We start from the raw sequence: 27,854 nt of genomic DNA, 5'->3' as shown, positions 1-27,854 counted from the left end.
GACTTCACAGTATGGACCACATGTATCGGGGTGGTATTGTTTCCTATAGAATTGTGAGGGATTGAACCCTTGGTCCAATCAATACACCAACCAAGTGTCCGGATTGCAACTGCCTATCAGATTCTTGAAGAATATAAACATAAACATTGCATTATTGTTTTCAGTCTCTAGGGTGCAGTGTTCAGACTTTTCAGAGTATTTTTAACGACTGTCTTCTGAACAGGTATGCAGTGGCTCTCATATAGCGTGCAGTTCTTCCGGTATGTTGCTGACATATAAAGCATGAAGAATACTCAAGCAAACTGAATGCTTAATAAGCAGTCATCTAATTCGTCGACTCTATTCCTATATTATGATTATTTACATCATGGCAGGAGGCAGCTTTGAAGTAACATCGGTGTGTTTTTAAACACACACAAAAGCAATGAAATACAGCAAGCCATCAAGATCTTCCCCGAAGGATTTCCCTACCAAGCGAAACATCCTCTTTGTTCCCTAGCTAGTGGCGTGTACTACTGATCAAGAGCCATTCTTCTCGGCGTGGTCATTTTTATGACCCACCTTTCGGAGTTTCAGCGACCACAACCGCGCGCACGATTCGAGGGCAGCTGCCCCCTTGGTTGGCAAGGGGCCTCGTGTTTTGGGCACGTTGACTTTCGCGCCAGCCGGACTCGGCGGCGTCGCTTTGCCTCCCCCCCCCCCCCGCAATGGCTGTGAGGTGGGCGGCGGCGCAACAATGGGGCGCAGAGGGTGTCCGGAGGCAGAAGGATGGCTGCCGCCTCCACGGCCGCAGCAACCGGCGGCCCGGGGAAGCGAAAGAGCTCTTTCCCCGCCGGCGCGCCCGCGCTCTGCCTGGCGCTGGCTTTGGCTCTGGGCCACGGTGAGGGCTGCCGCTCTTCTCCGTCTCCGAAGGGGGCGCGCGGGAATGGCGAGAGGGCGGGGAGAACACGTGGCCTGCCCCCACCCCCTTTCCTGGGGTCCCTGGCGGGGAGCAAAAGTCGCTTTGGGTGGGAAAAGAGGGGTCGCTTCGACGGGGGGCGGGGCAGAGGATGGATTGCGGGAACCTTAGTACGAGGGGTTGCTTGGAAGGGGAAATCACTGGATGAGGAATTACGCTGGGAAGAAGGCGGCTTTATGAGCAGGGGCAAAGAGAGGAAGATTAACAAATGCTACGGAGGGATCTCACACTTGGTTGTGTGGTGTTGACGTTACGGCCTTAGTACCCTCTCGGAAGCTTGTGATCCTAAACAGGGGTGCGGGGTCCATTGTTTCCAACAGGACCTACTTCAGAGAAACTGCTTTGGATTTCAGTACTTTTTTTGTAAAAAGTAAAATATTGGGAACTGGTTACTTCAGCCTTCTGGTTTTCTGTTTTTACTTGTAGTGCTTTCTTTTAAGTTATTCCTGGAGCACGGCAAGGTGAATGACCCCAGAATTACTTTTTTGGATGCATTTGGTGGCTTTGCACCCCAGTGCCGCAGCAATACTGTATTTGTACTTGTAGATCAAGTCAAGGACCTAGGAATTGCAAAGATGGTACTGAGAACCATCTTCAGCCTCATACCTAACTTACCCCTTTTCCTTAAGTGTCTCTTCAGTTGGAGCAGTGAAGCTCTGAGGAGTACAGCTTAGCAGTTCTTATAAAGTCCCAAAGTTTGATCCACTGTTGATTGGGCCGGGACATCAGAGGAGCCAGTCGCTCTAGAGAGGAAAGTTCCAACACGGGATTTCCCTGTCTGATGTCTGAGATGCCATTTCAGAGGAGATAATATTGCAGTTTAAGTGTACTAGACAGAAAAGTCTACATGTACAGTAAATTGGAATATGGTGTGGAGAGGACAAATCTGTTTAACATATATGCTGCCATGTTTTTTATACTCACTAATCTCCCAGAGCGTCATATGTCAAGAGGCTGGAGACCTCATTACTCTGCACAGCTTTGTCTGGCTCTACAGTCTTATTTTATTGCTTTTAAAGGGGCCAGGATGGCATCTTGCTCTGCAGCACCCGAGAAGACAGCAGTTGCAGTATCTTCACCAACAGAAATCCATGTGGAGTCAGGGAAAATTGCAAGGCTTTCATGCTGGTTCAGAACATCAATTATGATTAGTGCTGCTACATCTGTTAGCTGGAGTTATCAAGCACTGGGATCAAACAGTCGTCCCATAACTGTAAGAGCAAATTTCTGCACAAGCATTTGTGGTGCAAGTGGGTTACATGTTTTGAAACTACCACCACCCTTTGTCAATTGTATGAATGTCTTGTAGAAATTAATTGTATGTCGTGGAATGACAGCACTCAGTATGGACAAAGGGACAGGGGAGGCGTACCCCTTTTCACTGCTTGAGGCGAAATGCCACCAGCAGGAAGGGACAGCAGCAATGGCAAGTTCCGGTGAAATCTTGCAAGATCTCGTGAGATTTCTCTGGAAATAGGCACCAAGGCTGGTGCCACTTCTCCACCAGTGGTGGAAGTGGTGGGACAGACAGGCTGCGCATGGGGCACCACCTTGGTCACACTGGATGGGTAGGCCAGCCCTGCCAAGGGCTTGTCCACAACCCAGAACCTGCCTGTCTCTCCACCACACCACCTGTATCCCAGTGTTGTCTCAGACCTTTCAATGTGGACATTTTTTAACCCTGGCTGTTCAGGACTTTCCAAGGATAATAAAAAAAAAAAATCCACATTAAAACAGAGGAGGTTCCAAGACAACACTGGGAGCTCCTACATGAGCACAGAGACAGGCAGGTTGAAATCCAGATTTTTCTCTAGTGTGGACAAGACCTAGATTTTGCCCATTGGCATAGCCAGAGGGGGAGCAGGAGAAGTGCTGCTCTCCCCTAAATCAAGTAAATAAATAGATAAAACTTAACTAAAAGTAGAAATTGGTAGAAAGATCTTGACAGATTTTTCTGAGCCCTTGGGGGCTCAGAAAGTAATTTAAAACCACTGTTGTTGAGACATTTCATTGCAAATCTGCTACTAAACAGAGCCAGACAAGAGGATGGTGACAGGTGGGTATCATGTCCCCACAGCACAAATCCTGGCTACGCCCATGATTTTGCCTGTCCTCAGATATCATAAAGTGCAGCCTTTCATATGTTTTAGAAGACATCTGAAATCAGCCATCTTTAGGGAAGCTTTTAATGTTTAACAGACTACTGTATTTTAATACTTTGTTGGAAGCTGCCCAGAGTGGCTGGGGAAACCCAGCCAGATGGGCGGGGTATGTATGTATGTATGTATGTATGTATGTATGTATAAATAAATAAATATCATTATCATCATCATTATTAATCTCTCTTCTCTTGGGCTCTCTCCTTTATTTATCACAATTCTTTACTGTGTCTCTGTAGCCTCTTAATGAATTTGATATTGCCCCATAAAGCATAAACCATAAACAACCCCAATCCCATGTAAATTCAAGGGGACTTACTCCCAGGTAAGCATTCATAGGAGTGCAATCTCAGTCTCCAATTTTCCCCACCCACCCTTCCAGTTGTGTTTCTGCTTTGCCTCCTTTCCCTTTCAATTAAGCCTCCTGCAGAATCTTAGGGATGATTGCTCATCATTTCCCCCCTTTCTCTTTTTAAAGGTGTTATTGGAAGATTTCTATTCCACTTGTAGCACCCAAGCTGGCTCTTCTCCTCCCGGGCATGTGGAATTACTGGATAAATGCAAACCTTTATGGCTCTGTATATGTGTCTGAGATGAGGGATGTTTCAGTCAAAACCAAATCTCTTCTTGAATCTACTGTCTTAGGCTGTGCATAGTACCTGAGAGTAAGCTCCTTTGAACCCCATGGGATTTGTAATGGAAAGGGGAGGCTAGGGGAACCTGCTTATACCCTTTCTTGCACAGCTGCCTTGCCAGGAAGACCTGTTGTGAATTAAACTATGCAATAACACTGCCACCGTACCCACAATTAATCCCAACAACCCCCAGGCAGGATGAAGTCTTGGAGGTCAAAGCAATTTCATCCAGTGTTATGCTGAGATGATACACCTTGAACTTTTCAGCCAGATCCCTCTCAATATATCCAGAAAAAGCAGAAGTAGCATCCAGCTGCCTTGGTCACCCATGGGTTTAGTGCAACCTGCTTTCTCTCATAAAATGCCACTCTTTCAAACCCAGACAAAAATAAAGGCTTGTGTGTCAGGTGGCTACAGCTGAGTGTTCTGCTCTCTGTAACTACTGGAAATCATGCGTAGTTCTCCATGGTGTTGGAAATATATCCACTCAATGTTATGAAGGAGGATGAAAATTAAAGGTATAAATGCAAAGTTACATGTCTTTTTTTCTGTTATTACAGTTTTTCTATTACTCAGATTGGAAGGCATATGATGGGAAGAATACACAATTCAGTGGCCGAAGCATTTGGGCTGGAAATCTTTTTAAGAATGATGCATCCATCAAGATAGCAAATATGCAACCAGCAGACAATGGCACTTATTTCTGTGATGTTAAGAACCCTCCAGATATAGTCACTGCAGAAAGGGCAATTGTAGTTAAAGTTCTGGAGAAAGAGAATATGCCTGCAAGCTCCGGAAATATTTCATCCTGCTGGCTACTTGTACTTCAGTTCTGCTGCGTTCTAGCCTCTTTGACAAACTACTTGTTCTGAAAATAAAACACACCTCTTGAGGCAATTAAGAATGTTCTCCAGTATCTCATTTATCTGGACACTTAGCAATGGGGTTGAGAAGGAATTGGGATGAGTTGCAATATGGAAGACAAATAATATTGCCTCGCTGAAATAGCAACTAACTAAAACAGACATAGGGAAACTCTGGCCCTCCAAATGTTTGGGACTACATTTCCCATCATCCCTGACCACTGGTCCTGTTAGCTAGGGATTATGGGAATTGTAGTCCCAAACATCTGGAGGGCCGGAGTTTGCCTATGCTTGAACTAAAATGTACTAAAAGCTCATTCCCCCATGGCAACTTTAATCCTAGTAAGCAAATGAAAATTTTGCAGCACCTCCTTCTCTGCAGGATGGTTGTTTCTTAGTTATGAAGCAACCACTGAGATTGTGATTGTGATTGTGTGTGTGTGTGTGTGTGTGTTTATACATGACTTTGACAACTAGATGGATGGATAGAATAAAGAGAGCATTTCAAAAATGCCCAACCAATTGCAATGCTGTCCAGGGGTCATTTACCTTTTACCTTTTCCTAGATAAACATAACATCTCATACACTGTTTTCTGAAATCTATAGTTATGTGCAGTGCTCTTTTTCTAGAAAAAGGGATGCCGAAACTCACCATGAATGGCTCCCTTTTTCTCTTATAATGGCAATAGCACCCACCTGAGAGGTGCCGGAACTGAGTTCCAGTGAGTTCCAGTGGAAAAAATGCCCTAATTATGTGGTATCAGCAACATAAGCACGCCAGACATAATTTCTGCATTGTTTCTGTCCAATCTTCTCTTTTGTTTGAAGTATTGTGTCTTTCACATTGCAGTGCATGCTAATCTCTCATAACGCACTGTGACTTGTGAAGGGAGTTTTCTGTACAACTATTAATAGGACGGAGAACTAGGAGAGGCCTCTTTTCCCAGCATAACGTCTGAATGGAATCCCCACCCCTAAATTTGCAGTTGGCAAGACACTACTTTCTGCTGCCACATCCACGGCCTCTCACACCCAGGAAGTGATGAGACAAACTGGCTATAAAGAAATTCTTGTGTTTATTTTTGCAGATGCTCAAAAAGCCAACAGTTGGTTTTTTCGTTGGAACATTGACAAAAAGGCACTTTCTTAAAGTAATACTAACATAGTGACATGATACTATACTAATTGACATTCAAATAATACTCCCTCTAAACAAAATGCTTACAGTGGATACACAGCAAAGATAAAAGCATGACAGAGAAACCCATGGATTCAAGCTTTGCACCACAGTATGGCTTTACACAGCATTAAAGTACAATCTTAAAAAAGAAGGAAATTAATTCAAAAGGCATCAGGTGAAAAACAACAGCAAGCATGGTGGAATGTATTAAGGATGTGGGGGGGCGGGCATCAGGCCTGCTGCCACCATTCGTGCAAACCACTAAGCCATGTTGCGTTCTGAAGGCAAAGGAAGGATTGGACCCTGATTAATTCAATAGACGCAAGGCTTGACCAGCAAGACTCTGGGAGGAAGTGCAATAGCCACTCCCTTGTCTAGACCGTTTTATTAACGAAAGAACTTTTACACAGCATTTGTAAGAACCAATCAGATTTCCTCTGAGCATTTCAAAAAAAATTTCACGTTGGAACAAAGTTAGATCAGAGGAAGCCTCTTAACTACAAATAACTAATTTGAGCATGCATACATGTTTAGGCTAAATAAAACAGGAATCAAGGAGGAATGTATTTAGCAAACCTGATAATCAGGAGGTAAACAGGAAAGATAGGCATTTTTATCACCTCCATGTGAAACTCTGTTTCCTGGCCCTAAGATTAACAAAAACAAACAAAAGCTACAACAAAGCTACCTCCTTATCTTTATGGCTCAGGATGCCTGGTGAAGCAACCGGTCTGTTTACGTGACTTTCAGGCAACAGAAATGGGGCAGAGATGCAGAGGCTTGGATTGATCAGAAATCATGTCAAATGACCCAAACCCAGTCAAAACGATGCTTTCACCACCGACACAATGGCTTGATTCATTTTTCATAATTCCTCATAGCAATCCTACCCGACCACCACAAGCAGGAGTATAAAAAAAATAAACCACAAAAGTATAAAAAACAGCAGGTGAACTTGCAAGGCAGGAAGGTAGAGGAGCATTACAAAAACCAAGGAAGGCTCAAAACAAAAGAATCAGTGTCACGGCTGCATGGGGCGATGTTGCATGACCTGCTCCAGTGCTTCGATTCTGTGGGTGAGGTTGGTCACTCGTTCCTCCATCATGCGCTGTGCTGCACCTGCTGAGAGCTCCAGTGCCTGCAATCGCCGTGCCAGTTGCTCAACCTGCCCCTCAGCATGCTGCAGCCTCGGAACTACTAATGCAGAAGACAGACAAGGAGAGACCACAACATTTTATGAACCAACATGAAACGTTTACTAAAAGGCTAACAAAGGTTGCTCTTTGAAGAAAGATTTTAACTTACGTATGGATTACGTGCATGCAAAGCAATCCCCAAAGGAGCAACTAGAGTACTGCAAAATAAAAGAGGCTGAAGGCATCCCACTATCCCTAAACTAAAGCAACCTGCTAACGGCTTACATAGGAACTTTTGTCATTCTGAGACCCACCATGATCTAATATCTCTTTCAAATCACTCTTTTAGCTATACCTTTGGGCTACAGCATGTCTTCTATCTGCAAACTCTATCTTCAAATGTTTATTTTATTTGTTTATTTCATTAAATTTATATACGGCTTGATTGCAAAAGAAAACCTTAAAGCGGTCTGAAGTTTTTTTTTTGAGGAAAATAACAGTAGAAAAATTATTTTATTTATTAGCTTTATACCCCAACACTGTCCTCCAAAGGAACCCAGATTTTATATAAATTCTGCTTAACTAAGAAAAAAACAGTTTCACTGCAACGAATTGTATTTTGTAATTAGTTAGTGATTCTTGTCAAGATCTGCATTTTTCTGCCAGAGGCGGACCTAGTATGGATGGAAGTGAGTCAAGAGCAGATTACCCTAACCTAACATGTTTACACCCTTCTGAGTCAAAGAAAAACTATTCCTTATTAAAATGCATAATCAAATACAGAATAATTTTATGTAACAGAGAAATTAATTCTACTTAATGGGATGCTAATGAAATGCAACAGGAAAAACCTTACAAGCATTCCATAGTCACAACTGATGTATGGTGTTGAGTCTTCCAAATAGATTATAAAACTTTTTGATCAAAAATCTTATTTCAAATATACTAATAATTAAAAATAACCAATTGTGAAAATTCATTACCAAAGGAAGACTCTCAATAAAAACCAATCTCATTAGTTTAGGCAAAGATCCTTCCCTTCTGGATGTACCAATGCTAATATGAGCTCAACAATACAATACGGTCAGCAGTATACAAAGAATCATGTGTCGGACCCTTCAGCTGTTGGACTACAACTTACATCATCTCTAACCATTGGCTATGTTTATTAAAGCTGATGGGAGACCAACATCTAGAGAGTCACAAATTCCCTATCCCAGGCCTATGTGCTCCTAACAATGTCATCAACAAGATGGCATGATAACAAGTTAGAAGATGGATGGTAGTGGATGGTGGTAAATACTACCTATTGCTCTGCTGAGCTAGCATTGCAAAATTTTGGAAGATACCGAAATAGACTAGCCTGATATGGCAAATGGAAACACAGAGCACTTTAGGTCATGAGAGTGATTTCCAACAGCTCCACATAAACAAAGTTCACTGACTTTCTTGCTTATGGGTAAATTGTCACCAATCAGCAGTGGCTTCCCCTAACAATTAAGGTGGGGTAAACAGGGAGCAAACAGTTATTTCAGTGGAGCTAAAAACCTCAACAGGTCTGGGGAAAAGCTTTTCCTAGATTAACATACTTTAGAAACAAACATTACCCTTAAAAAAAATGCTACTTTCTCAGCCTCAAACTATAATTACTAACAACTACCCAACCAGAATGTAAACTATCAATCAGTCTGCTTAAGCAAACAGCACTACAAATGAAGGCAGGAAACCCAAGGCCAAACTATGGCAACACCAATTTCAGACATACAAGGTCTTGGGTGCTTTATCCGGCAGCAGCAGAGAGGAAAGAGAGTGATTCAAGGACGCAGCAATCTCCCCTCTTTCCTGGCTTAGCACTTACCCTTATTATTATCTGTGCAGAGCTCAACCTAAAGACCCAAAGAGCGGAGTAGCAGAAGGAGAGAGAGAGGGAAGAAGAAGAAGAAGAAGAAGAAGAAGAAGAAGAAGAAGAAGAAGAGTTTGGATTTGATATCCCGCCTTTCACTCCCTTTAAGGAGTCTCAAAGTGGCTAACATTCTCCTTTCCCTTCCTCCCCCACAAAACACTCTGTGAGGTGAGTGGGGCTGAGAGACTTCAGAGAAGTGTGACTGGCCCAAGGTCACCCAGCAGCTGCATGTGGAGGAGCGGAGACACGAACCCGGTTCCCCAGGTTACGAGACTACCACTCTTAACCACTACACCACACTGGCTCTCCTGAGGTCACCTGCTCTTCCTTGGTCTCTGTTCCGCCCTGAGCTCTTAATCACAATAATGATAAACTAGTAACTGTTGCCTCTTGGCAAGCCTGCACTTCAAAATATTGGAGCATACAACTATACTAAGACTCAGCATTCACAGAAGAACAAAAGCAAACTTGGCACATCTAAGAAATATACATATACATACATACACACACACACATACTCATGCCTAAATGTGGAAACAAGCCACTGCTATCTCTTTGAACTGCTAAGAACACTTTATTCTCTAACTGTGAATGCCATTTGTTTAAAAGTTCTTTTAGTGGCCTATTGAACTTTTTGTCATTCTGAAATCCACCCAGATCAAGTCAATTTCAAATCACTCTTTAGTTATACCCTTGGGCTACATTATCTCTTCTACCTCTAGCTACAAACAACTTCAACCGTAAAATAAGCATACAGTAGCTGACTTAATCCTATCAATAGACTACAATATAAACCAAACTTTTCTTATTAATTTGTAGCACCTTTCAAACTGTTTACCAGACAGCTGATGCTGGCTCTAAGAAGCAAATTAACGACATAATTCCAAAACCTAACTACATACAGGATTTTTAGTTCTTTTAAAACAGTTCAATTTCTTCACAGAAACACTCTGAATAAAATACAAGTTATGCAAGAACAGCCAAAATAATACTCCTGTATGTGATGGATTTTTGTAGAGTAATTTAATCAAATATTTCACAAATGCATTCTATCAACCATCATTACTAGCACTCTTGTATCCAGAGATGGTGGTACCTTTTTCCACAACTCTGACTGAGATTTCACTAGGTGTGACAACAATATCTGGAGGGTTCTTGACATCGCAGATGAAAGTGCCATTGTCCCGGAATTGCATGTTGGATATACTGATAGATGCATCTTTCTTGTTAAGGTCACCCGCCCAGCTGCTTCTGTCCTTAAATTGTATATCCTTCCCAGGATATGATTTGCCATGGGAATAATAGAAGAACTGTAATCAGGAACACAAAACAGGATACAGTGTTAAAATCCTAGTTTTCCCCACAAAGGGAGGTCTGGGAGTAGCTACAATTGCTCAGGGTGAGACCGTATTCTGACTCACTTGCCCCAATTCCCAGCTGCTGTTACAGGATCACTATTGGACCTATTATTGCCATCACCTCATACACCTTTAAACTTGAGATATCCTGCTAACAAAACAGGAACCCATGGTGAAGTGTGGGTAATAAATCAACTCACTAAACAAAATCAGAATACATAGGTGGCTAACAAATGTGTCACTAGTTCAAAACAATCCCTCACCTTAATAATACTTTTGCCACTGAAGTATTGTGGAGCAAGCACAGAAGGACGACTATCCATGATACCAAACATAATAGGATCAACTGGCATTCCAAGGTGGCCTAAATATGTACTCTTACCAGCGATAAAAGTGAGCAGGAACAGACAGGTATGAAATAGCATTGTCGCGGGCTCTTGTTCAATTCTCATCTTACTTGAATCATCATCTCTTACCATCACAGTAGTAGTTGATCCCTCTGGTTGAAAGCTCCAGGTAACAGTAGCGGCACTTGTGATCACCTCTGAGGATGAAAAGCTGCACGGAAGCTTCGTTTCTGTCCCATTCTCCACAGAGAGTTCTGCTGGTGTGTATACTTCCACAGCTGAAACCTGTGCTGTCAAAAACACCACAAAAATCAGGATGCAGGACCCATTGTAAGCAATGCAGAATGAAATGATAGCATTACACAAGAGAGCTTCATGAAGAGCTACGTTAGAAATCTTATAGCCCAGAATAAAAGCCCCATCAAATATCTGTTGAGTCGCACGTAGTCCATTTGCTCTGGAAACATCCCGCGTTATTTCTGCTTTTGTGTGAGATCGGTCACCGTATAAACTTCATCCTGAATGCAATGCATACCCTCTTAACTTGATCACTGAATATTTACCCAATTGTTGAGTGTTGGTCAAGGGCAACTAACAACAGCTCATCTAAGTAACCGTTCTAGTAAAACCTGGTAAGTTAAAACGTCCTCCAATGACTGAAGAATGCGTAGAAAGTTCTTGTGTATTGTTTGCCTATCCATCCATTGGCAAAGGAGGAATTATTATTTGAACTTGGGTAAGGTTTTGTACCTTTGTAAAGTCCTATTTTGCTCAATAAAATCCAGCCTTTCTCCACTAGTGCTCTGTCTTTGCTTCAAGGATCCTTTAAAAGGAAGCCTTTTGCCTTTGGCAAAACACCATCCAAGCCCTAAAGCCAGTTCACACAAACCTGGTCAACTCCATACCACCTCTACCGAAATCTTGGCAGGTTCACTACCAGAATACAGATGATGCAGCATGTAATAACAATAAGCAAAGAAGGTTATTTCATATGCTGCACTATCAATGCTGTCCTTCATAGGCTATGCTAAGGATTCCAGATTCCTGACAGTCCAACTCTCTTTTAACACAAAAATGCATTAGAAAAATTAAATAGGTAAATGTGTTTACTGAATGGAAAGAGAAAGGGAATCCTTGGAACAGTTTGTCAGGGCTCCCCGTGAATTAAAGAAAAACACCTCAAGACTTACAACTTGTGAAAAGCCATTCAGCTGTTTGTTGGGAACAAGAATGAAAATTGGGACCTTTCCCAAGCTCAACCCACACCAGGTGTCTTTAGCAAGCAAACAAACCAGCAGGGATTGAGGAAACATCGCAATACCAAAACAGGAAATAGAACATTCTCGCAATGGGGAAATGCCTTGGCACTTCCACATTCACTGCATTGCCTTCACGTCCAGCATGCGGTAGAATAGAGCAGAATACCACTTAGGCAGGACACTCACCATTACAGCATTGTGCAAGCAATGTCTCCCACCTCACTGCTGCTGTGCTAAGACACTCAGAGTTAAATGTTTAAATGTGCTTAAGAAAACCCACTCACGTTTCTATGATGCAAAAATCAAGATTTATAGAAGCCTGCATTTATAGAAACCTGCCATTATATTACAGGTTTTCAGCTATAAAGCCTTGTGTGACTCAGGACTCCAATACCTTAAGGACCACCTCTTCCCACACAAGCCAACCCACACCTCCCATTCAGCATCTGAAGCCTTTCTCTATTTTCCCCCACCCAAAGAACATGTGGAGGGTGGCAACATGAGAACAAGTAAGTAAGTAAGTAAGTAAGTAAGTAAGTAAGTAAATCTATTTAGAAGAGCCAATGGCATCTGCTGCCCACTTGGTCTGGTAGTGCTAAGAGGCCACAGGTCATGGCCAAGTTGTCTTAGTTTTCTCCCTATCCTACTCCCATGCAAACATACTGTTGACACTTAAGCTTTGCTTTTTATTATTTATTTATTTATTTAGTCCCAACTGGAAATGTCTCAGTGTGGTACCAAAGGAATCTCTGCTGCCAGAGGAGGAGACTGATGGAAGAAACGTTTGTGTGGCTTCCACCTGTCCTGGTTCTCTCCCTATCCTCCTCCTTTGCAAAGAAACAGTGGATACTTAAACACTGTAGTCTTATTAATACATAGCCCCTAAGTGTCTTACCTTGGTTCAGAAGGGGCCCTTGCTGTCACAATTTCTAGTATGCATATTTCCAGACCTTATGGAGAATTATTATTCCTCTGCCCCCTGCAGCTCAGCGATGAAACATTTCCAGACTTCTAAAAACTGAAGGTTTGTTCAAAGTGAAACAATCTTCTACTCTTCCACATCTCAGTTTATTTCTTGATTTGGTGTACTGTGGTATCTCGGTTGTTGAACATAATCCATTCCAGAAGACCTTTAAACTTCCAAAACGTTCAACAACCAAGGTGCAATGAGTGGTCGGCAAATTCCATTCAGAAAACGGAGAAACACGCCTCGGAAGCCGTTTCACTTCCGAGGCACGTTCGAAAACGGAAACATTCACTTCTGTGTTTTCGACGTTCAGAAACCAAAACATTCGGCTTCTGTAATGTTCGACAACCAAGGTACCACTGTATTTCCAAACAGAGACCAGTCCCCACCCCCCAAATCCTACAGGTGATGAAAGTACAGTTATACCCTATGTTGCATTAGGTTCATGTTCTGTCTTTTTGGCTTGTGAACGCAGCAAGCCCAGATGTGTATACTTCCGGGTTTCGCCGCGCGCATGTGCACAGAAGTGTTCTATTGTGCCGTGCGTGTGTGCAGAAGCAGCACTCTAGTTATAGACTTTTCCGGGTGCGAATGGCACCCCGGAATGGATCATGTCCGTAACTAGAGGTACCACTGTATCTGACGTGGCTAAGAAGCAGTTGGTGTCAGAGGCTGTGCTGTGCAAAGGCCTTGACACAATCTTGCAGCAAGATACAGTGGTACTGGTTTTGCATATTGTGCTAATAAAAAGAGCCTCCGCAGAGCTAGCTGGCTAACTGCTTGTGCACAGCTCACCTGCATTACCAACTCCTGCCTCATGTCCTTCATTTCACATGATGTGGTGGAATGGGGGGGCTTTGTCTGAATAAACAAGGAAACACCTGGGTCACGTAGACAGTTCATGATGGGAAAGTACTGAAGCACGAAGTTTCTTATGTCTCTGAATGTTTTGCATATTGCTGATAAAAGGGCTTTGCGGGGCTTGTAAAGGCAGCTCTTTCCGCACAGCCCGCCTGCATCATCAGCTCTCGTCTCATTTCTTCGCTATCTTCTAACAAATTTATTTATGGCATAAGGTTTTGTGGAGTACAAAAAAATGCCCTGAGCATGTGCAGTATTACAACCGTCAGCAAAACGTAACAAAAACATTTTGTAAAACCCGATAAGCAGAAAGCAAAGATAGAGACCTATGACCACAACTTCCTCCCCGCAGTAGGCAAACAAACTTGCAGAAAGTGTCTGGGTGGGACTGGAGGAGATGCACAGACCGCAACCTCCTCCAAACTTTCCAAAGGCCTTTGTGAGCAAACAAGCTTGCAGAAGAGGGGTTTTTAACTGAGCAAATCACCACTTTACACTGTAATCCTAATCTTCTCTACTTACAACCAAGACCTATTGAATTCAGTGGGCACTTCCATGTAAGTGGAGTTTGGGTTGCACCTTTAAGGCGGCAGTGAAAGCTGAGTTGAACAAATCACACGTCTCCTTCAAACTTTCTGACAGAAATCTCATGGGCTTATAAAATGAAAAGGCAGATGGGACATTAAGCAAGTAGACATTTTCTTCATGCTACCAACTTTCCAAAAGCCTTCGGGAGCAAATACACTTGCGGAACAGGGAAATAAGTATGGCATTGGACTTCATTCACAATGGCCAAGCACATGAAGGGAGGGTATGTGGGGATAAAGGTAAAGGTAAAGGTACCCCTGCCCGTATGGGCCAGTGGTGTCCGACTCTGGGGTTGTGCGCCCATCTCACTTAAGAGGCCGGGGGCCAGCGCTGTCCAAGGACACTTCCGGGTCACGTGGCCAGCGTGACGAAGCTGCAGCTGGCGAGTCAGCACCAGCGCAGCATACGGAAACGCCGTTTACTTTCCCGCTAGAAAGCGGTACCTATTTATCTACTTGTACTTAAGGGTGCTTTCGAACTGCTAGGTGGGCAGGAGCTGGGACCGAACGACGGGAGCTCACCCCGCCGTGGGGAATCGAACCGCCAACCATGCGATCGGCAAGTCCTAGGCGCTGAGGTTTTACCCACAGCGCCACCCGCAATCCCGTGATGTGGGGATATTGGGTATTAATTTTCCTTCACCAGCTACCCCACTCCCAACAGTCCATCAAGTGCAGGGATACAGACCACAGTTCAGCATTTATTCTGTTCTTCTCTCTGTGTGTTAGCAGATAATTAAGTACACATCATGGAAGATCTCCCTGTCTTTATTTCGGCTTTGTTGATGTGTTGGTTAACTGTCATGCAGCAGGGTAGGAAAAGTCAGTTTCCCCTCTTGCCTGGCTGTCTTACCCTTATTATTATCTGTGCAGAGCTCAACCTAAAGACCCAAAAGGCGAAGTGGCAGAGGGAGAGAGAGGGGTCACCTGCTCTTCCTTGGTCTCTGTTCCGCCCTGGGCTCTTCTGCAAAGCGATTCACACGTACACCCGCCACCATCATGACACGTACGTTAGCTCACCCCCACCCATTCTTCCTTTTACCGGAGAGAGACCAGGGAGGGGCTGCGAGGGGGGCTCCGGGAGACCTGGAATCCCCCGCCAACACCCAACAGCACCGAGGAAACAGCGCCCCGCCGCAGCGTCGCGTTCACACGCCCCAGACGACTCGCCTCCCGCGCGCGCTCCGCTTCCCCCGCCGCCCGAGTTCTGGCGGAGACGGCGGGGCTCCGCGAAGAGGAAAGGCTTTTCTCCCGCCCTGCTTTCTCCCTCCTTGGCTCCCCTCCTTCCCTTTCAGGCGCGCCGACCCCGACACGGGAAACCCACTCACACATGCCGAGAGCCGCCGCCAGCAGCAACGAGCTGAGCCAGGCGGCGAGTCTCGGACTGCAGCCGCGCCTCCTCCTGGCGCCGTTAACGCCGCCGCCGCCACGGTCGCCGCTGCCATTTTCCTGCCGGGAAGGGGACTGCAGAAACCAGGTCGAACCAACGTGCGAGTGTCGAGCTCTTTTGCCCGGCTCTGCCCTTCACTTCTCACGTCGCAGGGCGATTGGGAGCTCAGGTTGCCAGCCTCCCAATGGAGGGCCATTTAAAGAGAAATTGCCCGCCCCCTTTGGGGGCGTTCTGTGAGGGATGGGCACATTTGCAGAGCGACTCCATACATTACATGAAATATCAATTAGTCACTTGGGATCTGTGTCACCAGCTGATTGACAACTTTTTCCAATGACCACAATAATAAATCTCTCCTGTTTCAGAAGTTGATGCATTTTCTGGCTTTACTGGCTGACTCTGTTGATCTGAAGAAGTGTGCATGCACACGAAAGCTCATACCAATAACAAACTTGTTCTCTAAGATGCTACTGAAAGGAATTTGTTTATCCTGTTGATAATATCAATCAATCAAATCCGTTTATTGTGAGGACCATGCCTGTACACAAACATCAACACAACAATAGTTAAAAAATATTAAAATTCATTACATACTACGCCAACAAAACCTTCATCCCACAAAATAGAAAGAGAGGGAAAACAAGCAACGAGTTAAACAGACGATGAAGGGGTCTTTACATTGTCATCCATAAATCTTTCCCTGGCTTTCATGGCCTTCATCACAAAAACCGCTACCACATGGGTAATACGTGGGTTTGCATCGACTAACAAAAATTTTACTCTATCTTCAGGATTGGTTATAGAGTTGGGTATAATTTGCAGCAATGCGTCTCTAAAGCCCGAGTAGATGGGGCAATAGAGGAGGTAATGTGTAAGATCCTCTTTAATTTTCATAAGGCAAGGGCATAAACGATGTTCTACTGTTGATAATAGTATTCTTGGAAATCTGTGTTTTTGGAGAAGCGCTGTCTGTGTTGCAATCTGCAGGACAGTTCTGGAAAACTGTCTTGAACATGTTTGGAACCAAACAAGCCATCTTTAAGTGAATGTTTTCAAATAACCTTTTTCCTATTGGAACCAACTTGGCCTTTTTAAGCTCTGTGATCCTAATTCTTGGAGTCTGTACAGCTGTAATACGTATATTAGTGACAGATGATAAATAAAGCACAGCCACATTTTCTTCCCATTTTAGAAAGCTGCCATGATGGCAAAATGTGTGGATACCCTAACACAGTACAGCCCCACTTCCCATTAGCCTTTTTAGTTTGGATCTCTTGTCAAATAAACAAGTTACAGTACTATGATGTCCTCTTGTAGAACATTCCTGGGTAAATAAACTTAGAGGACAAATGCGATAACAGAATAGATAGTACTGGCTGGTGTTCAACCAGTAAGTTCAATGGGGACATGTAGAGGAGGCAAGTCTCCATTGCTCAGTTTAACCACTTCATGTGTTTTTGTGTGAAGGTGAGCACACAAAGTTTGTTGGGTTTCCCCCAATGTTGTTCTAACCCAGTGTTTCCGAAACTTGAGTCGCCAGCTGGTTTTGGACTACAACTCCCATAGCTACCTAGCAGGACCAGTGGTCAGGGATGATGGGAAATGTAGTCCAAAAAGAGCTGGAGACCCAAGTTTGGGAAACACTGTTCTAAGCATTCCTCGTAGGGGAGTTTTATTCCCGCCACAAGGTCAGCTTCCTGAGCCCTTTCCCTGCTGTCTCCCTTCGGAGTTTCAGCGCCCACAACTGCGCGCACGATTCGAGGGCAGCTGCCCCCTTGGTTGGCGAAGGGCCTCGTGTTTTGGGCACTTTGACTTTCGCGCCAGCCGAACTCGGCGGCGTCGCTTTGCCCCCCCTCCCGTCCCCCAGCAATGGCTGTGAGGTGGGCGGCGGCGCAACAATGGGGCGCAGAGGGTGTCCGGAGGCAGAAGGATGGCTGCCGCCTCCACGGCCGCAGCAACCGGCGGCCCGGGGAAGCGAAAGAGCTCTTTCCCCGCCGGCGCGCCCGCGCTCTGCCTGGCGCTGGCTTTGGCTCTGGGCCACGGTGAGGGCTGCCGCTCTTCTCCGTCTCCGAAGGGGGCGCGCGGGAATGGCGAGAGGGCGGGGAGAACACGTGGCCTGCCCCCACCCCCTTTCCTGGCGTCCCTGGCGGGGAGCAAAAGTCGCTTTGGGCGGGAAAAGAGGGGTCGCTTCGAGGGCGGAGCAGAGGTTGGTCCTGTTAAGGCAGTCTTAGTTACTGCAGACCCTCGGCGTTTCCTCTCGGTGCAGTGTGTCCGGCTCACGCCGAGGACTTGTAAATGAAGCTTGCAATCCTGAATAGGTTTACGGAGTCCATTGTATTAATTGGGCCTTACTTCTGAGAAAGTGTGCTTTGGATTCCAAGTTTCTTTGACCATTCTCTAGTCTACGTATTTTTTATATGCAGTATATAATCACCAAAAAGAAAAATCTTGGGAACTTAAGTATAAATTGAGCAGCCAATTCCACAGCTATACTTGTATCTTAAGAATAGTAAACAAAAGAATATGAGCAATGAAACATTTGTGAACGAAAATCCTAACAGTACAATGTGAAATTGGATGTGCTCTGCTTCTGATGGAATGAGCTAATATCAATTACTTTAAAATAAACTTGCTGCATGCTTTTAAAGTCCCAAAGTTTGATCCATCAAAGAAGCTCTCAGTACTGAGCACCAGTACAGAATGAAAGTGCATCCAATTATCTCTAGAAACTCATATAAATTCATGTGTCCGATTGACAAATATCCCTTTTATTAGAAGTAAATACAGTGGTGCCCCGCAAGACGAATGCCTCGCAAGACGGAAAACCCGCTAGACGAAAGGGTTTTCCGTTTTGGAGGTGCTTCGCAAAACGAATTTCCTATGTGCTTGCTTCGCAAGACGAAAATGTCTTGCGAGTTCCTGCTGGGTTTTTTTCCTCCCCCCCCCCTTTTCCCAAGCCGTTAAACCGCTTATCAGCTGATGGCTAAGCCGCTTATCAGCTGATCTTTAAGCCGCTTAACAGCTGATGCTAAGCCGCTTATCAGCTGATCGTTAAGCTGCTTATCAGCTGATCTTTAAACCGCTTATCAGCTGATCGTTAAGCCGCTTATCAGCTGATCTTTAAGCCGGCTAAGCCGCTAATACTGTAGCGCTAAGCCTAAACCTCTAATGGGCTTGCTTCGCAAGACGAAAAAACCCGCAAGAGGAAGAGACTCGCGGAACGGATTCTTTTCGTCTTGCGAGGCACCACTGTATTTTGTTATGTGAGATTCAGAATCACAAAAGAAGGCTGTCTGTGGGTGAAGAGCCTTCTGGGTAGCTGTGAAATGTCTTGTGTGTGTTTTTCTATGCACATTAGCTGCAGCAGGAACAGGTTCATTTGGGAACTGATTATACAGGCTAATTCCACTTCATAACAGGATTTGCTTTCCTTAGCTGTTAGAATTGCCATGAAGAAAGTACAAAGCTTTAAAGTGGGTTGCGGCTCAGTAACAAAACAAAACAGAGAGTTTAAAGGATGGTTCAAACCATTTCTTGCTTTGGCTCAGTTATGACCAAACACCTTCTGTTACCAGATACTCATGGGCAGATCATAATGGTTCCTGCCTGTAAGTGATTCTAGACTCTGGGCTTGGCCCCCCAAGACCCCACCAATGTAGGAAGTGTTAAGTTGTGGCTGAACATATCAGACAACACAGCGATTCTTCAAACAGCTCTTGATTATTCACAGAACAGAACAGAACTGAACTGAAGGGTTCAGTCAGCCTGCTTATATAGAGCTCCAGTACAACGTAACTGTAACAATTTTCTAAAGCTATCCAATCACTGAACGTCACTTTTGATCCCTTATTTGCATAACTATCTACAGTATCCCCCTGCTGGCCCAGGGTGAGAACTTCAGTACATAACAGGAAGCAGCAGCAAAAAATAGGGGGAGGGATTAAAATATAGGTGGTTCTGGGGTGGGTGGAGAGGTTGAAATCTCTCTTCCCAGCCCAGTGACCTAATAGGGATGCAGATTGCCTGTTCCCCACTCATCAGATCAATCATTTGATGAGTAGGGAAAGGGTGATAATTCTGCTTCTCAGCTGATCTGCAGGCTGTGTGTCCTGCATCTCTCCAATATTGTGGGATAGCTCCACCCACTTCTGGGTGGCTTGGGCCAAAGGCAATGGCACCCCTTTGGCCTAGCTAACCCTTTCTCAAACCTTAAACCATTTTTTTCCTATTCTAAGACAATTTTTCCAGAAGTTGTGGTTGTGATCTTTCCAGGGATTTTCCCAGGGATTTTCTCTATCAGTTGGCATTTCTGCAGTGACTATGTCTGGAGGGTTCTTGAGATCATGGAAATAAGTGTCATAGTCTGTGGCACAAGAACTTGCAGCTGTGCAGTATGTGGAACTTCTCCTCAGTCCCCCACCTCAAATCTTCTCCAGAATTTTAGGGGAACCCCCCAAGCAGGTTGCATGGGAAGAGGAATCTCCATTGTGCAGCCAAAATGCATTGTGCTAATGGAATGACGGTGTTAGATACCATCCATATGTTTTTCATGACTATTTTGTTCTGTCTGTAAATGCAGCTGCATTGATTTTTAGATGTTGTTTTTAATCAATTTTATTATAAACCACCTTGAGGTCCCCCCCCCCCAATAATGGGTGATATATCAATATCTTAAGCAAAAATAAATAAATATTCAAAGTAGGCTAACTTATGCATGCCCTCGTCTAGCTTTACATTGCTCTAAAGTAAACTGTGTAATTCTATTGCTTTAAAGGGACCTGGTTGGTATTTTGTTCTGCAACCGCCGATATTGCAGCTGTTATAGTGTCCACACCAGCAGAACTGATTGTGGAGATTGGGAAAGTAGCGAAGCTTCCATGCAAGTTCACATCATCAGAGAAGATTACTACTGCAGCCTCTGCTACCTGGAGCTATCGAAAACGGGGAACAGATGACCGTCCCATAACTGTAAGAGTTAATGCCTGAGGGAAAGCTAGATTTGCATTAGATTTTGTGGTGAAAGTGGATTACAGGTTTGGAAACCACTACTTTTCTTTTGTCAGCTGAATGAATGCCTTATTGAAGCAATGTATTGTTGCACGCCACCCTAATCTCTGAGTGTTACAAGATTCCAGGGGTTCCAGGTGCTTACCATAGGTTTGGTTTCCTCAGAATGAGGGGCAGCAGAGACTGGGGGGTCTTTATGATATATGGTTTATTTACACATATATGCAACCTGACCCTGTGGTGCAGGGGCTTACAGCATTAACACGCCAGCAGGTCTTGCTTCTCCCACAACCTTGGATTCCAGCAGAAACCAAGCATGTCTCCCCCTCACAGGCTCCTGCCTGCAGCCTGCTTCTAGCATCTAGCTCTCACACATACCAACTCTGGCTTTTGTCCTTCTAACCACCAGCCAGTAGGGGGGCACTGGTGGGGAGACACCAATTTGCTCAAAACCATTTCCTTTGTTACCTTAAGGACCCATAATTAGGGGCAGGGTTTGAAACTCCCATTGTTCTAGGCACATTGTGCGCCCTGGAATTTCATTAGTGCAAGCAATTTCTGACCTCTGGGCCCAATACTGCACCTAAAATTTCAGTTTAAAACTGTAGAGTGGAAGGAAAGGAGGACCTTTTTCTGCCTCCCCATTTCCAGCTACTCTCTGAAGACTGGAGAAGACACCCTCTGAATAATATTAGAGGGGTGGGCAGGGGAAGGACTGGACCATGTGAAAAATGAACATAAAATTTTAGCTGAATTTCATTCATTTTCAGCTTTGTATTCTTGTTATTTAAAAATCGTGTCCAGAGATTCTATTGTTGTGCCCATAACCTAGGTTTAAGGTGCCATTTAACTCCTAGCTTTCATATCTCCATTTCTAGCATTGCTTAGGGGGCAATTACCTCACCAAAAAGCTGGTCTGGCTATTTCAGCAATCAAATCCTTGTTGGATCCTGGAATAAGAAGTCTAACCTCCCACCAAACTCACAACTGTATTGTCTGTTGTGTATTGACAGCACTCAATAAGAACCAAATGCGTTTTTCCACACAGGAACAAAATGTGGATTTGTACCTCCCTGTCCTGCTATTAACATCCTCCCCATCCCAGTGATGTCTCAGACTTTCCTCACTTTCAGTTTGGGGTTTTTCAGTCCTGGCTGTTGTAGACTTTCCAATAATTGCAAATCCCACATTAAAAGTACAAGACAACACTGGGATAGGGAGAGACTTGTTTGGATGCCCTTACATTGATGTGGAAACAGGCAAGTGCAAATCCACATTTTGCTCTAGTGTGGAAAAGCCCCATATTTTTGCCTGTCCTCAAATTGCAGTCTTTGAGATACTTTGCTCACATATTTCTTCTATTGATCTCTCTCCCTTTCATTTAACAGAATTACTTATTTGTGTCTCTTTGTGGTCTTTTTATTAATGTGTTCCTGCAAAGTTAATCACGGTTTGATTTAAAATTTGTATCCCGCTTCTTCAACAACTATGTTCAACTCAAAGCAGCCATTAACAAAGTGATTGTGTTTGATTTTATGCTTATAGTTTTTCTATTACTCAAATGAGAAAGCATATGATGGGAAGAATACACAATTTACTGGCCGCAGCACATGGGCTGGAGATTTTTTAAAGCAAGATGCGTCCATCAAGATAGAAAACATGCAACCAGCAGACAATGGCACTTATTTCTGTGATGTTAAGAACCCTCCAGATGTAGTCACTGAAGAAAGGCCAATTGAAGTTAAAGTTGTGGAGAAAGAGAATATTCCTCCAAGCTCCGGAAATATTTCATCCTGCTGGCTACTTGTACTTCAGTTCTGCTGCATTCTAGCCTCTTTGCCAAACTACTTGTTCTGAAAATAAAACACACCTCTCGTGGCAATTTAGAATGTTCTCCACTATCTTATTTATCTGGACACTTAGCAATGGGGTTGAGAAGGAATTGGGATGAATTGCAATATGCAAGACAAATAATATTGCCCCGTTAAAATAGCAACTAACTAAAATGTACTAAAAGCTCATTCCCCCATGGCAACCTTAATCCTAGTCAGCAAAGGGAAATTTTGCAGCACCTCCTTCTCTGCAGGAAGGTTGTTTCTTAGTTATGAAACAACCACTGAGATTTTGTTTGTGTGTGTGTGTTTTTATATACATGACTTGGATGACTAGATGGATGTTGGATGAATAGAATAAAAAGGGCATTTCAGAAATGTCTAATGAATTACAATGCCACCTTGCTTTTGCTGTCAAGGTGATATGAATTCAGCTTTATGAAGTACTCAGGATGTTTTATTATGACACAATCAGCAGTTTGTGTTTTTTTGGTTTTACTATAACCTATTAAAAAATGGAATGCATTTGTTCTTCCAGTTCTGTGCTTGGGAAGGTCTTGGATAACTTTTCCTAATTATTGGTGCCTGAAGTTCCTAATGTGGCACTCAAGAGGAACCATGAGGACACCAGCATTGTTAACCTTGAAATTCCACTGCTCCTTCCAAATGTTAATTGCTTTAAAAATTAGGGATCCAAGTCCAAAATCTACCGGGATGAGCAGAGTTTGGAATAGGTAGATCTCCAGCTAAACTGGCTAATCCTGGGCACTGTCGGGGCTACATGTACTGAAGTCTCTCATTTCAACTCAGTGGGGGCTCAGCCAGGGTAACTCCCAGAAAATGAGTGTGTTGCCAGCATGGCAGGGAAGGAGAACACTTACCCTTGCTGCAAACTCTGTATAGTTTGGTCACATGGCTGAAGAACCCAGCAGAAGTTACACTGGCAAAAAGGGGTTTATGGGGGGGGCAGTGAAAGAACGAGATGACACCAGAGCTGAGGATGCAGGTGGGCTGTGCGGAAAAAAGCTGCTTCTACAAGCCCTGCAGAGCCCTTTTATTAAAGGTAAAGGGACCCCTGACTGTTAGGTCCAGTTGTGGACAACTCTGGAGTTGTGGCTCTCATCTCGCTTTACTGGCCGAGGGAGCCGGCGTTTGTCTGCAGACAGCTTCCGGGTCATGTGGCCAGCATGACCAAGCCGCTTCTGGCGAACCAGAGCAGCATGCAGAAACGCCGTTTACCTTCCTGCCAGAGCAGCGCCTATTTATCTACTTGCACTTTGACGTGCTTTCGAACTGCTAGGTTGGCAGGAGCTGGGACCAAGCAACAGGAGCTCACCCCTTTGTGGGGATTCAAACCACCGACATTCTGATCGACAAGCCCTAGGTTCTGTGGTTTAACCCACAGCGCCACCTGCGTCCCTTTTTATTATTAGCAATATGCAAAACATTCAGAGACATAAGGAACTTCGTGCTTCAGTACTTTTCTGTCATGAACTGTCTACATGGCCCAGGTGTTACCTTGTTTATTCAGACAATTCCCCCTGCTCCACCACGTCATGTTCCTATCAAAGGGGATTTTTAGCAATGCTTCTGTCAAGGATTCAAAGATTATAGATAGAACAGGGGTTGGCAAGGCTTACCGGGCATGGGCTGGATCACTCCCATGGAGATCCTTCGTGGGTCAGACCGGCGTGGCGCTGGAAATTGCGTCTGCGCATGTCCGCAGCAGCAGAAATTACTTCTGCGCATGCCCAGACGCCGGAAATCGTGCCTGCACAGGAGCGATTTTCGGTGTCTGGGCATTTACAGAAGCAATTTCCAGAGCCGTGGAAGAGAGTCCCCATGCTGCACTACGCCGGTTTAGCGCAACATGCAGGAACTTGCTGAGCGGGCAGCTCAGTTTGGGGGCGGCTCATGGGCTGGTTAAGTGACCCTCATGGGCCACTTCTGGCCCATGGGCCTTAGGTTGCTGACCTCTGAGATAGAGCAAAGCTCTTGCCAAGGAGGCAAAAGGGTCAGAGATAGAATGTGGCATACTGGACAAGCTGTGGCGTGTCTGTGTCAGGCGAGGTGTGTCTTTCACCATGTGAACTCCATTCCTACAGGGAAGGGTCCTGATTTCCCCCCTTCTGTAATCCCCACCCCGTGTTTTGCTTTTGGATGTGGTTCTGAGGATCACCTGGTTTTCTTCTGTGAAAAGGTCGTTTTGTGGTGCCCATCACAGTGCCTTAAACCAGGGGTAGGCAACCTAAGGCCCGGGGGCCAGATGCGGCCCAATCACCTTCTCAATCCAGTCCATGGATGGTCCGGGAATCAGCGTGTTTTTACATGAGTAGAATGTGTCCTTTTATTTAAAATGCATCTCTAGGTTATTTGTGGGGCCTGCCTGGTGTTTTGATATGAGTAGAATTTGTCCTTTTATTTAAAATGCATCTCTGGGTTATTAGTGGGGCATAGGAATTCATTCATTATTTTTTTTCCAAAAAATAGTCCGGCCCACCACATGGTCTGAGGGCTGGTGGACCGGCCCACGGCTGAAAAAGGTTGCTGACCCCTGCCTTAAACTTTTAAATGTGCTCTAGGGTCAGAGAGCTTGGGGTCTGTTCACTTAAGCACAGTGAATCATATCCAGTAATAGTCATACTTAGAGTTAACCCTCCAAAGCCAGGTTAAAGTGGTCAGGGGCCCTGATGCAGTTCCTAAAAAAGGACCCCCGCCTTCATCCTGTTAGAGAAATCAGTTTGACTAATAGTCTGTGTTGCCATATTGTTTAGGTGCCATAAACTTCAGTATATCCATTTCTGCAATGCTTCCTCTGGCATGTCTCTCTACGCAGGAGTACAGCATGGGAGAGACAGTAAAAAAAATACTGGGGGAATAGACAAGCTATCCTTTCATGGCAATTGCCTACCTACTGAAAATGGCTGAAAAAGCAAAGACTAGAATGCATGAGGCAGGGACAGAATAATATTCTTCTCTCTGCTTGACCCTATTGAATGCCTTGGTGACCTGTACCAAGCCTTTGACCATCCTCTTCCATGTAAGTTTTTTCCCTTGTCAACACAAGCAAGATGAGGTGGGGCAGTGTTATTATTGAGGGGCTACAGTTCTCCACAGAGCCAGACCAAAATTTCACATGGGTTGTAGATAAACATAGCATCTCATACACTCAACTTCTAAAACTATAGTAATATGTGGTAATAGCAGCATAAGCATTCAGGACACAATTCTTGCATTGTTTTTGTGCAAGCTTCTCTTTATAATTAGGAGTGTTGTGTCTATCACAACAGGCATGTTACTTTCACATAACACACTGTGACTTGTGAGGGGAGTACTTTGTACAACTATTAATAGGACAAAGGACTAGGAGAAATCTCTTTTCCCAGTACAACATCTGAATGGCATTTTCTGGAGCATACTGTGAAACAGGCAAAACAACTGGAAGAAGCTAGTTGTGACAGACATCTTCGCTTAGGATGGGTGCTGGATAACATAGCCACTATTGGTGTGCTATTGGTTATATCAGTATTAGTTATACTGTACAGCGGTACCTCGGGATACGGACGCTTCAGGTTACAGACTCCGCTAACCCAGAAATAGTACCTTGGGTTAAGAACTTTGCTTCAGGATGAGAACAGAAATCACGTGGCGGCGGCAGCAGGAGGCCCCATTAGCTAAAGTGGTGCTTCAGGTTAAGAACAGTTTCAGGTTAAGGATGGACCTCCGGAACGAATTAAGTTCTTAACCCGAGGTACTACTGTATTGGTTATATAGCCAACCTAGCAGTTCGAAAGCACGTCAAAGTGCAAGTAGATAAATAGGTACTGCTCCAGCGGGAAGGTAAATGGCATTTCCGTGCGTGCTGTGGTTCGCCAGAAGTGGCTTAGTCATGCTGGCCACATGACCCTGAAGCTGTACGCCAGCTCCCTTGGCCAGTAAAGCAAGATGAGGAACCCCAGAGTGGTCCGTGACTGGTTCTAACGGTCAGGGGTCCCTTTACCTTTACCTCCCTTTATTTCCCCAGCAAAGGTTTTAGGATTAACTGTTTGTGGTAGTGTGGTTATTTACCAGCAGCAAGATGTTACAAATCGGTAAAGAGTAATCTCTGACCATTCAACCCTTACTCAGAAGAACTATGTAAGGATGAGGCACTTTTAAAACAAAACAGGAATTTAATTTGTTTACACTGAAGAGGTCGTTGCTTAGTGATTACTTTTGCAAGGCAAAATACTTTGTTACAAAGAGACACTTTATTAACTGTCTTATTGCTTTCAAACTGTCACTGGACAGAGATATTCTTTTTAGGATGTATATTCTTTTACCCTAGCCATAAAATACTTCCAAACCCTCTAACTTTCCCTCAGATAGATAGATAAACCCTTGTCCAGCCACAGATTAGACCTAACCCTAGCAATCTGTTCCCTCTAACACAGGGGTAGGCAACCTAAGGCCGGATGCGGCCCAATCACCTTCTCAATCCTGCCCACAGACGGTCTGGGAATCAGCATGTTTTTACATGAGTAGAATGTGTCCTTTTATTTGAAATGCATCTCTCTGTTATTTGTGGGCCATAGGAATTCGTTCATATTTTTTTCCAAAATATAGTCTGGCCCACAACATGGTCAGAGGGATGGTGGAAACCCTGCTGAAAAAGGTTGTTGACCTCTGCTCTAACAGGTAGCCCCTCTTTGAGCCTATTCATATAGCCAGAGAACCCTTCTCTCCAGACAGACAGAAAGTCCCTAATTCTAAAATCCAGATCCCAGCCTAGCCCACAGACAACCCCTGCCTGTGCTCTCTCAGACGTCCCTATCTGTTGACAGTCAGCCTCTAACTTAAATTCCATTCTCTCTCTGTCTCTCCTAATTCAGTGATCCACTTGCCAGCTCCCACTGGTTGTTGGGTCACAAAGAGGCAGACCCAAAGTTTGTCTGTCACACTAGGCTATTGTACCTCAAAGTACAAGGCTCTCCATGTAAGTCTGGACTGCTGCAGATCCAAAATATACTTCATTACACACCACATTTTCCAAGAGAGAAGTTATAGGGACACAATGTGTAATACAGTGTGGAGGTATTTTAGAGGGACACAGTGCGTATGGAAGGACATCACTGGAGGCTTATTGGAAATTTGTAATGATTGCATTTATTTTCCAAACATACAGGGGGAACACAGGCAGAAACACAACTTAAACACTCTAACAAACAGGCAAAGTCCACCCTGCCACATCAGATATCTAGGAAGAAAGGCAACCAGCATTCTAAGATAGATTTACAGAGCCCCAACTCAGCTTTGTGTGTCCCTGCCTTTCTCTTTTTTCCTCAAACTGTTTTGCATTGTGGTCTTGTTAGGACTATCAATATCCCAAAATGTCGTAAGTACTTATATGAGAAGGAGAGAACCAAGTTATC

At 44.4% G+C, this 27,854-nt stretch overlaps 1 protein-coding gene, 1 long non-coding RNA gene and 1 pseudogene across 3 annotated transcripts; 2 read left to right on the top strand and 1 right to left on the bottom strand.

The window, feature by feature from the left end:
- Positions 1-734: 734 nt before the first annotated feature.
- On the top strand, positions 735-4,656 carry LOC308474954. The gene is made up of 3 exons (XR_013985044.1): positions 735-880; positions 1,978-2,171; positions 4,313-4,656. It is a non-coding gene; the product is annotated as an uncharacterized lncRNA (long non-coding RNA).
- Positions 4,657-5,673: 1,017 nt separating this feature from the next.
- LOC308474947 (myelin protein zero-like protein 1) lies at positions 5,674-15,815 on the bottom strand (annotated as a pseudogene). Its single transcript, XR_013991640.1, has 4 exons — positions 15,543-15,815; positions 10,670-10,830; positions 9,932-10,145; positions 5,674-6,993 (listed from the first exon to the last, which is right to left on the bottom strand). The product of XR_013991640.1 is annotated as a myelin protein zero-like protein 1 (transcript).
- A 1,672-nt stretch (positions 15,816-17,487) lies between these two features.
- LOC308475553 (myelin protein zero-like protein 1) lies at positions 17,488-22,500 on the top strand. Its single transcript, XM_081002591.1, has 3 exons — positions 17,488-17,646; positions 20,379-20,572; positions 22,157-22,500. The coding sequence occupies exons 1-3, from the start codon at positions 17,535-17,537 to the stop codon at positions 22,466-22,468; spliced, it is 618 nt and encodes a 205-aa protein (XP_080858717.1). The 5' UTR covers positions 17,488-17,534; the 3' UTR covers positions 22,469-22,500.
- Positions 22,501-27,854: the final 5,354 nt, after the last annotated feature.

The sequence above is a fragment of the Podarcis pityusensis genome, assembly GCF_964106645.2.
Source record: "Podarcis pityusensis genome assembly, chromosome: 4".
Classification (NCBI taxonomy): domain Eukaryota; kingdom Metazoa; phylum Chordata; class Lepidosauria; order Squamata; family Lacertidae; genus Podarcis; species Podarcis pityusensis.
This window is presented reverse-complemented; position numbering and strand designations above follow the sequence as displayed.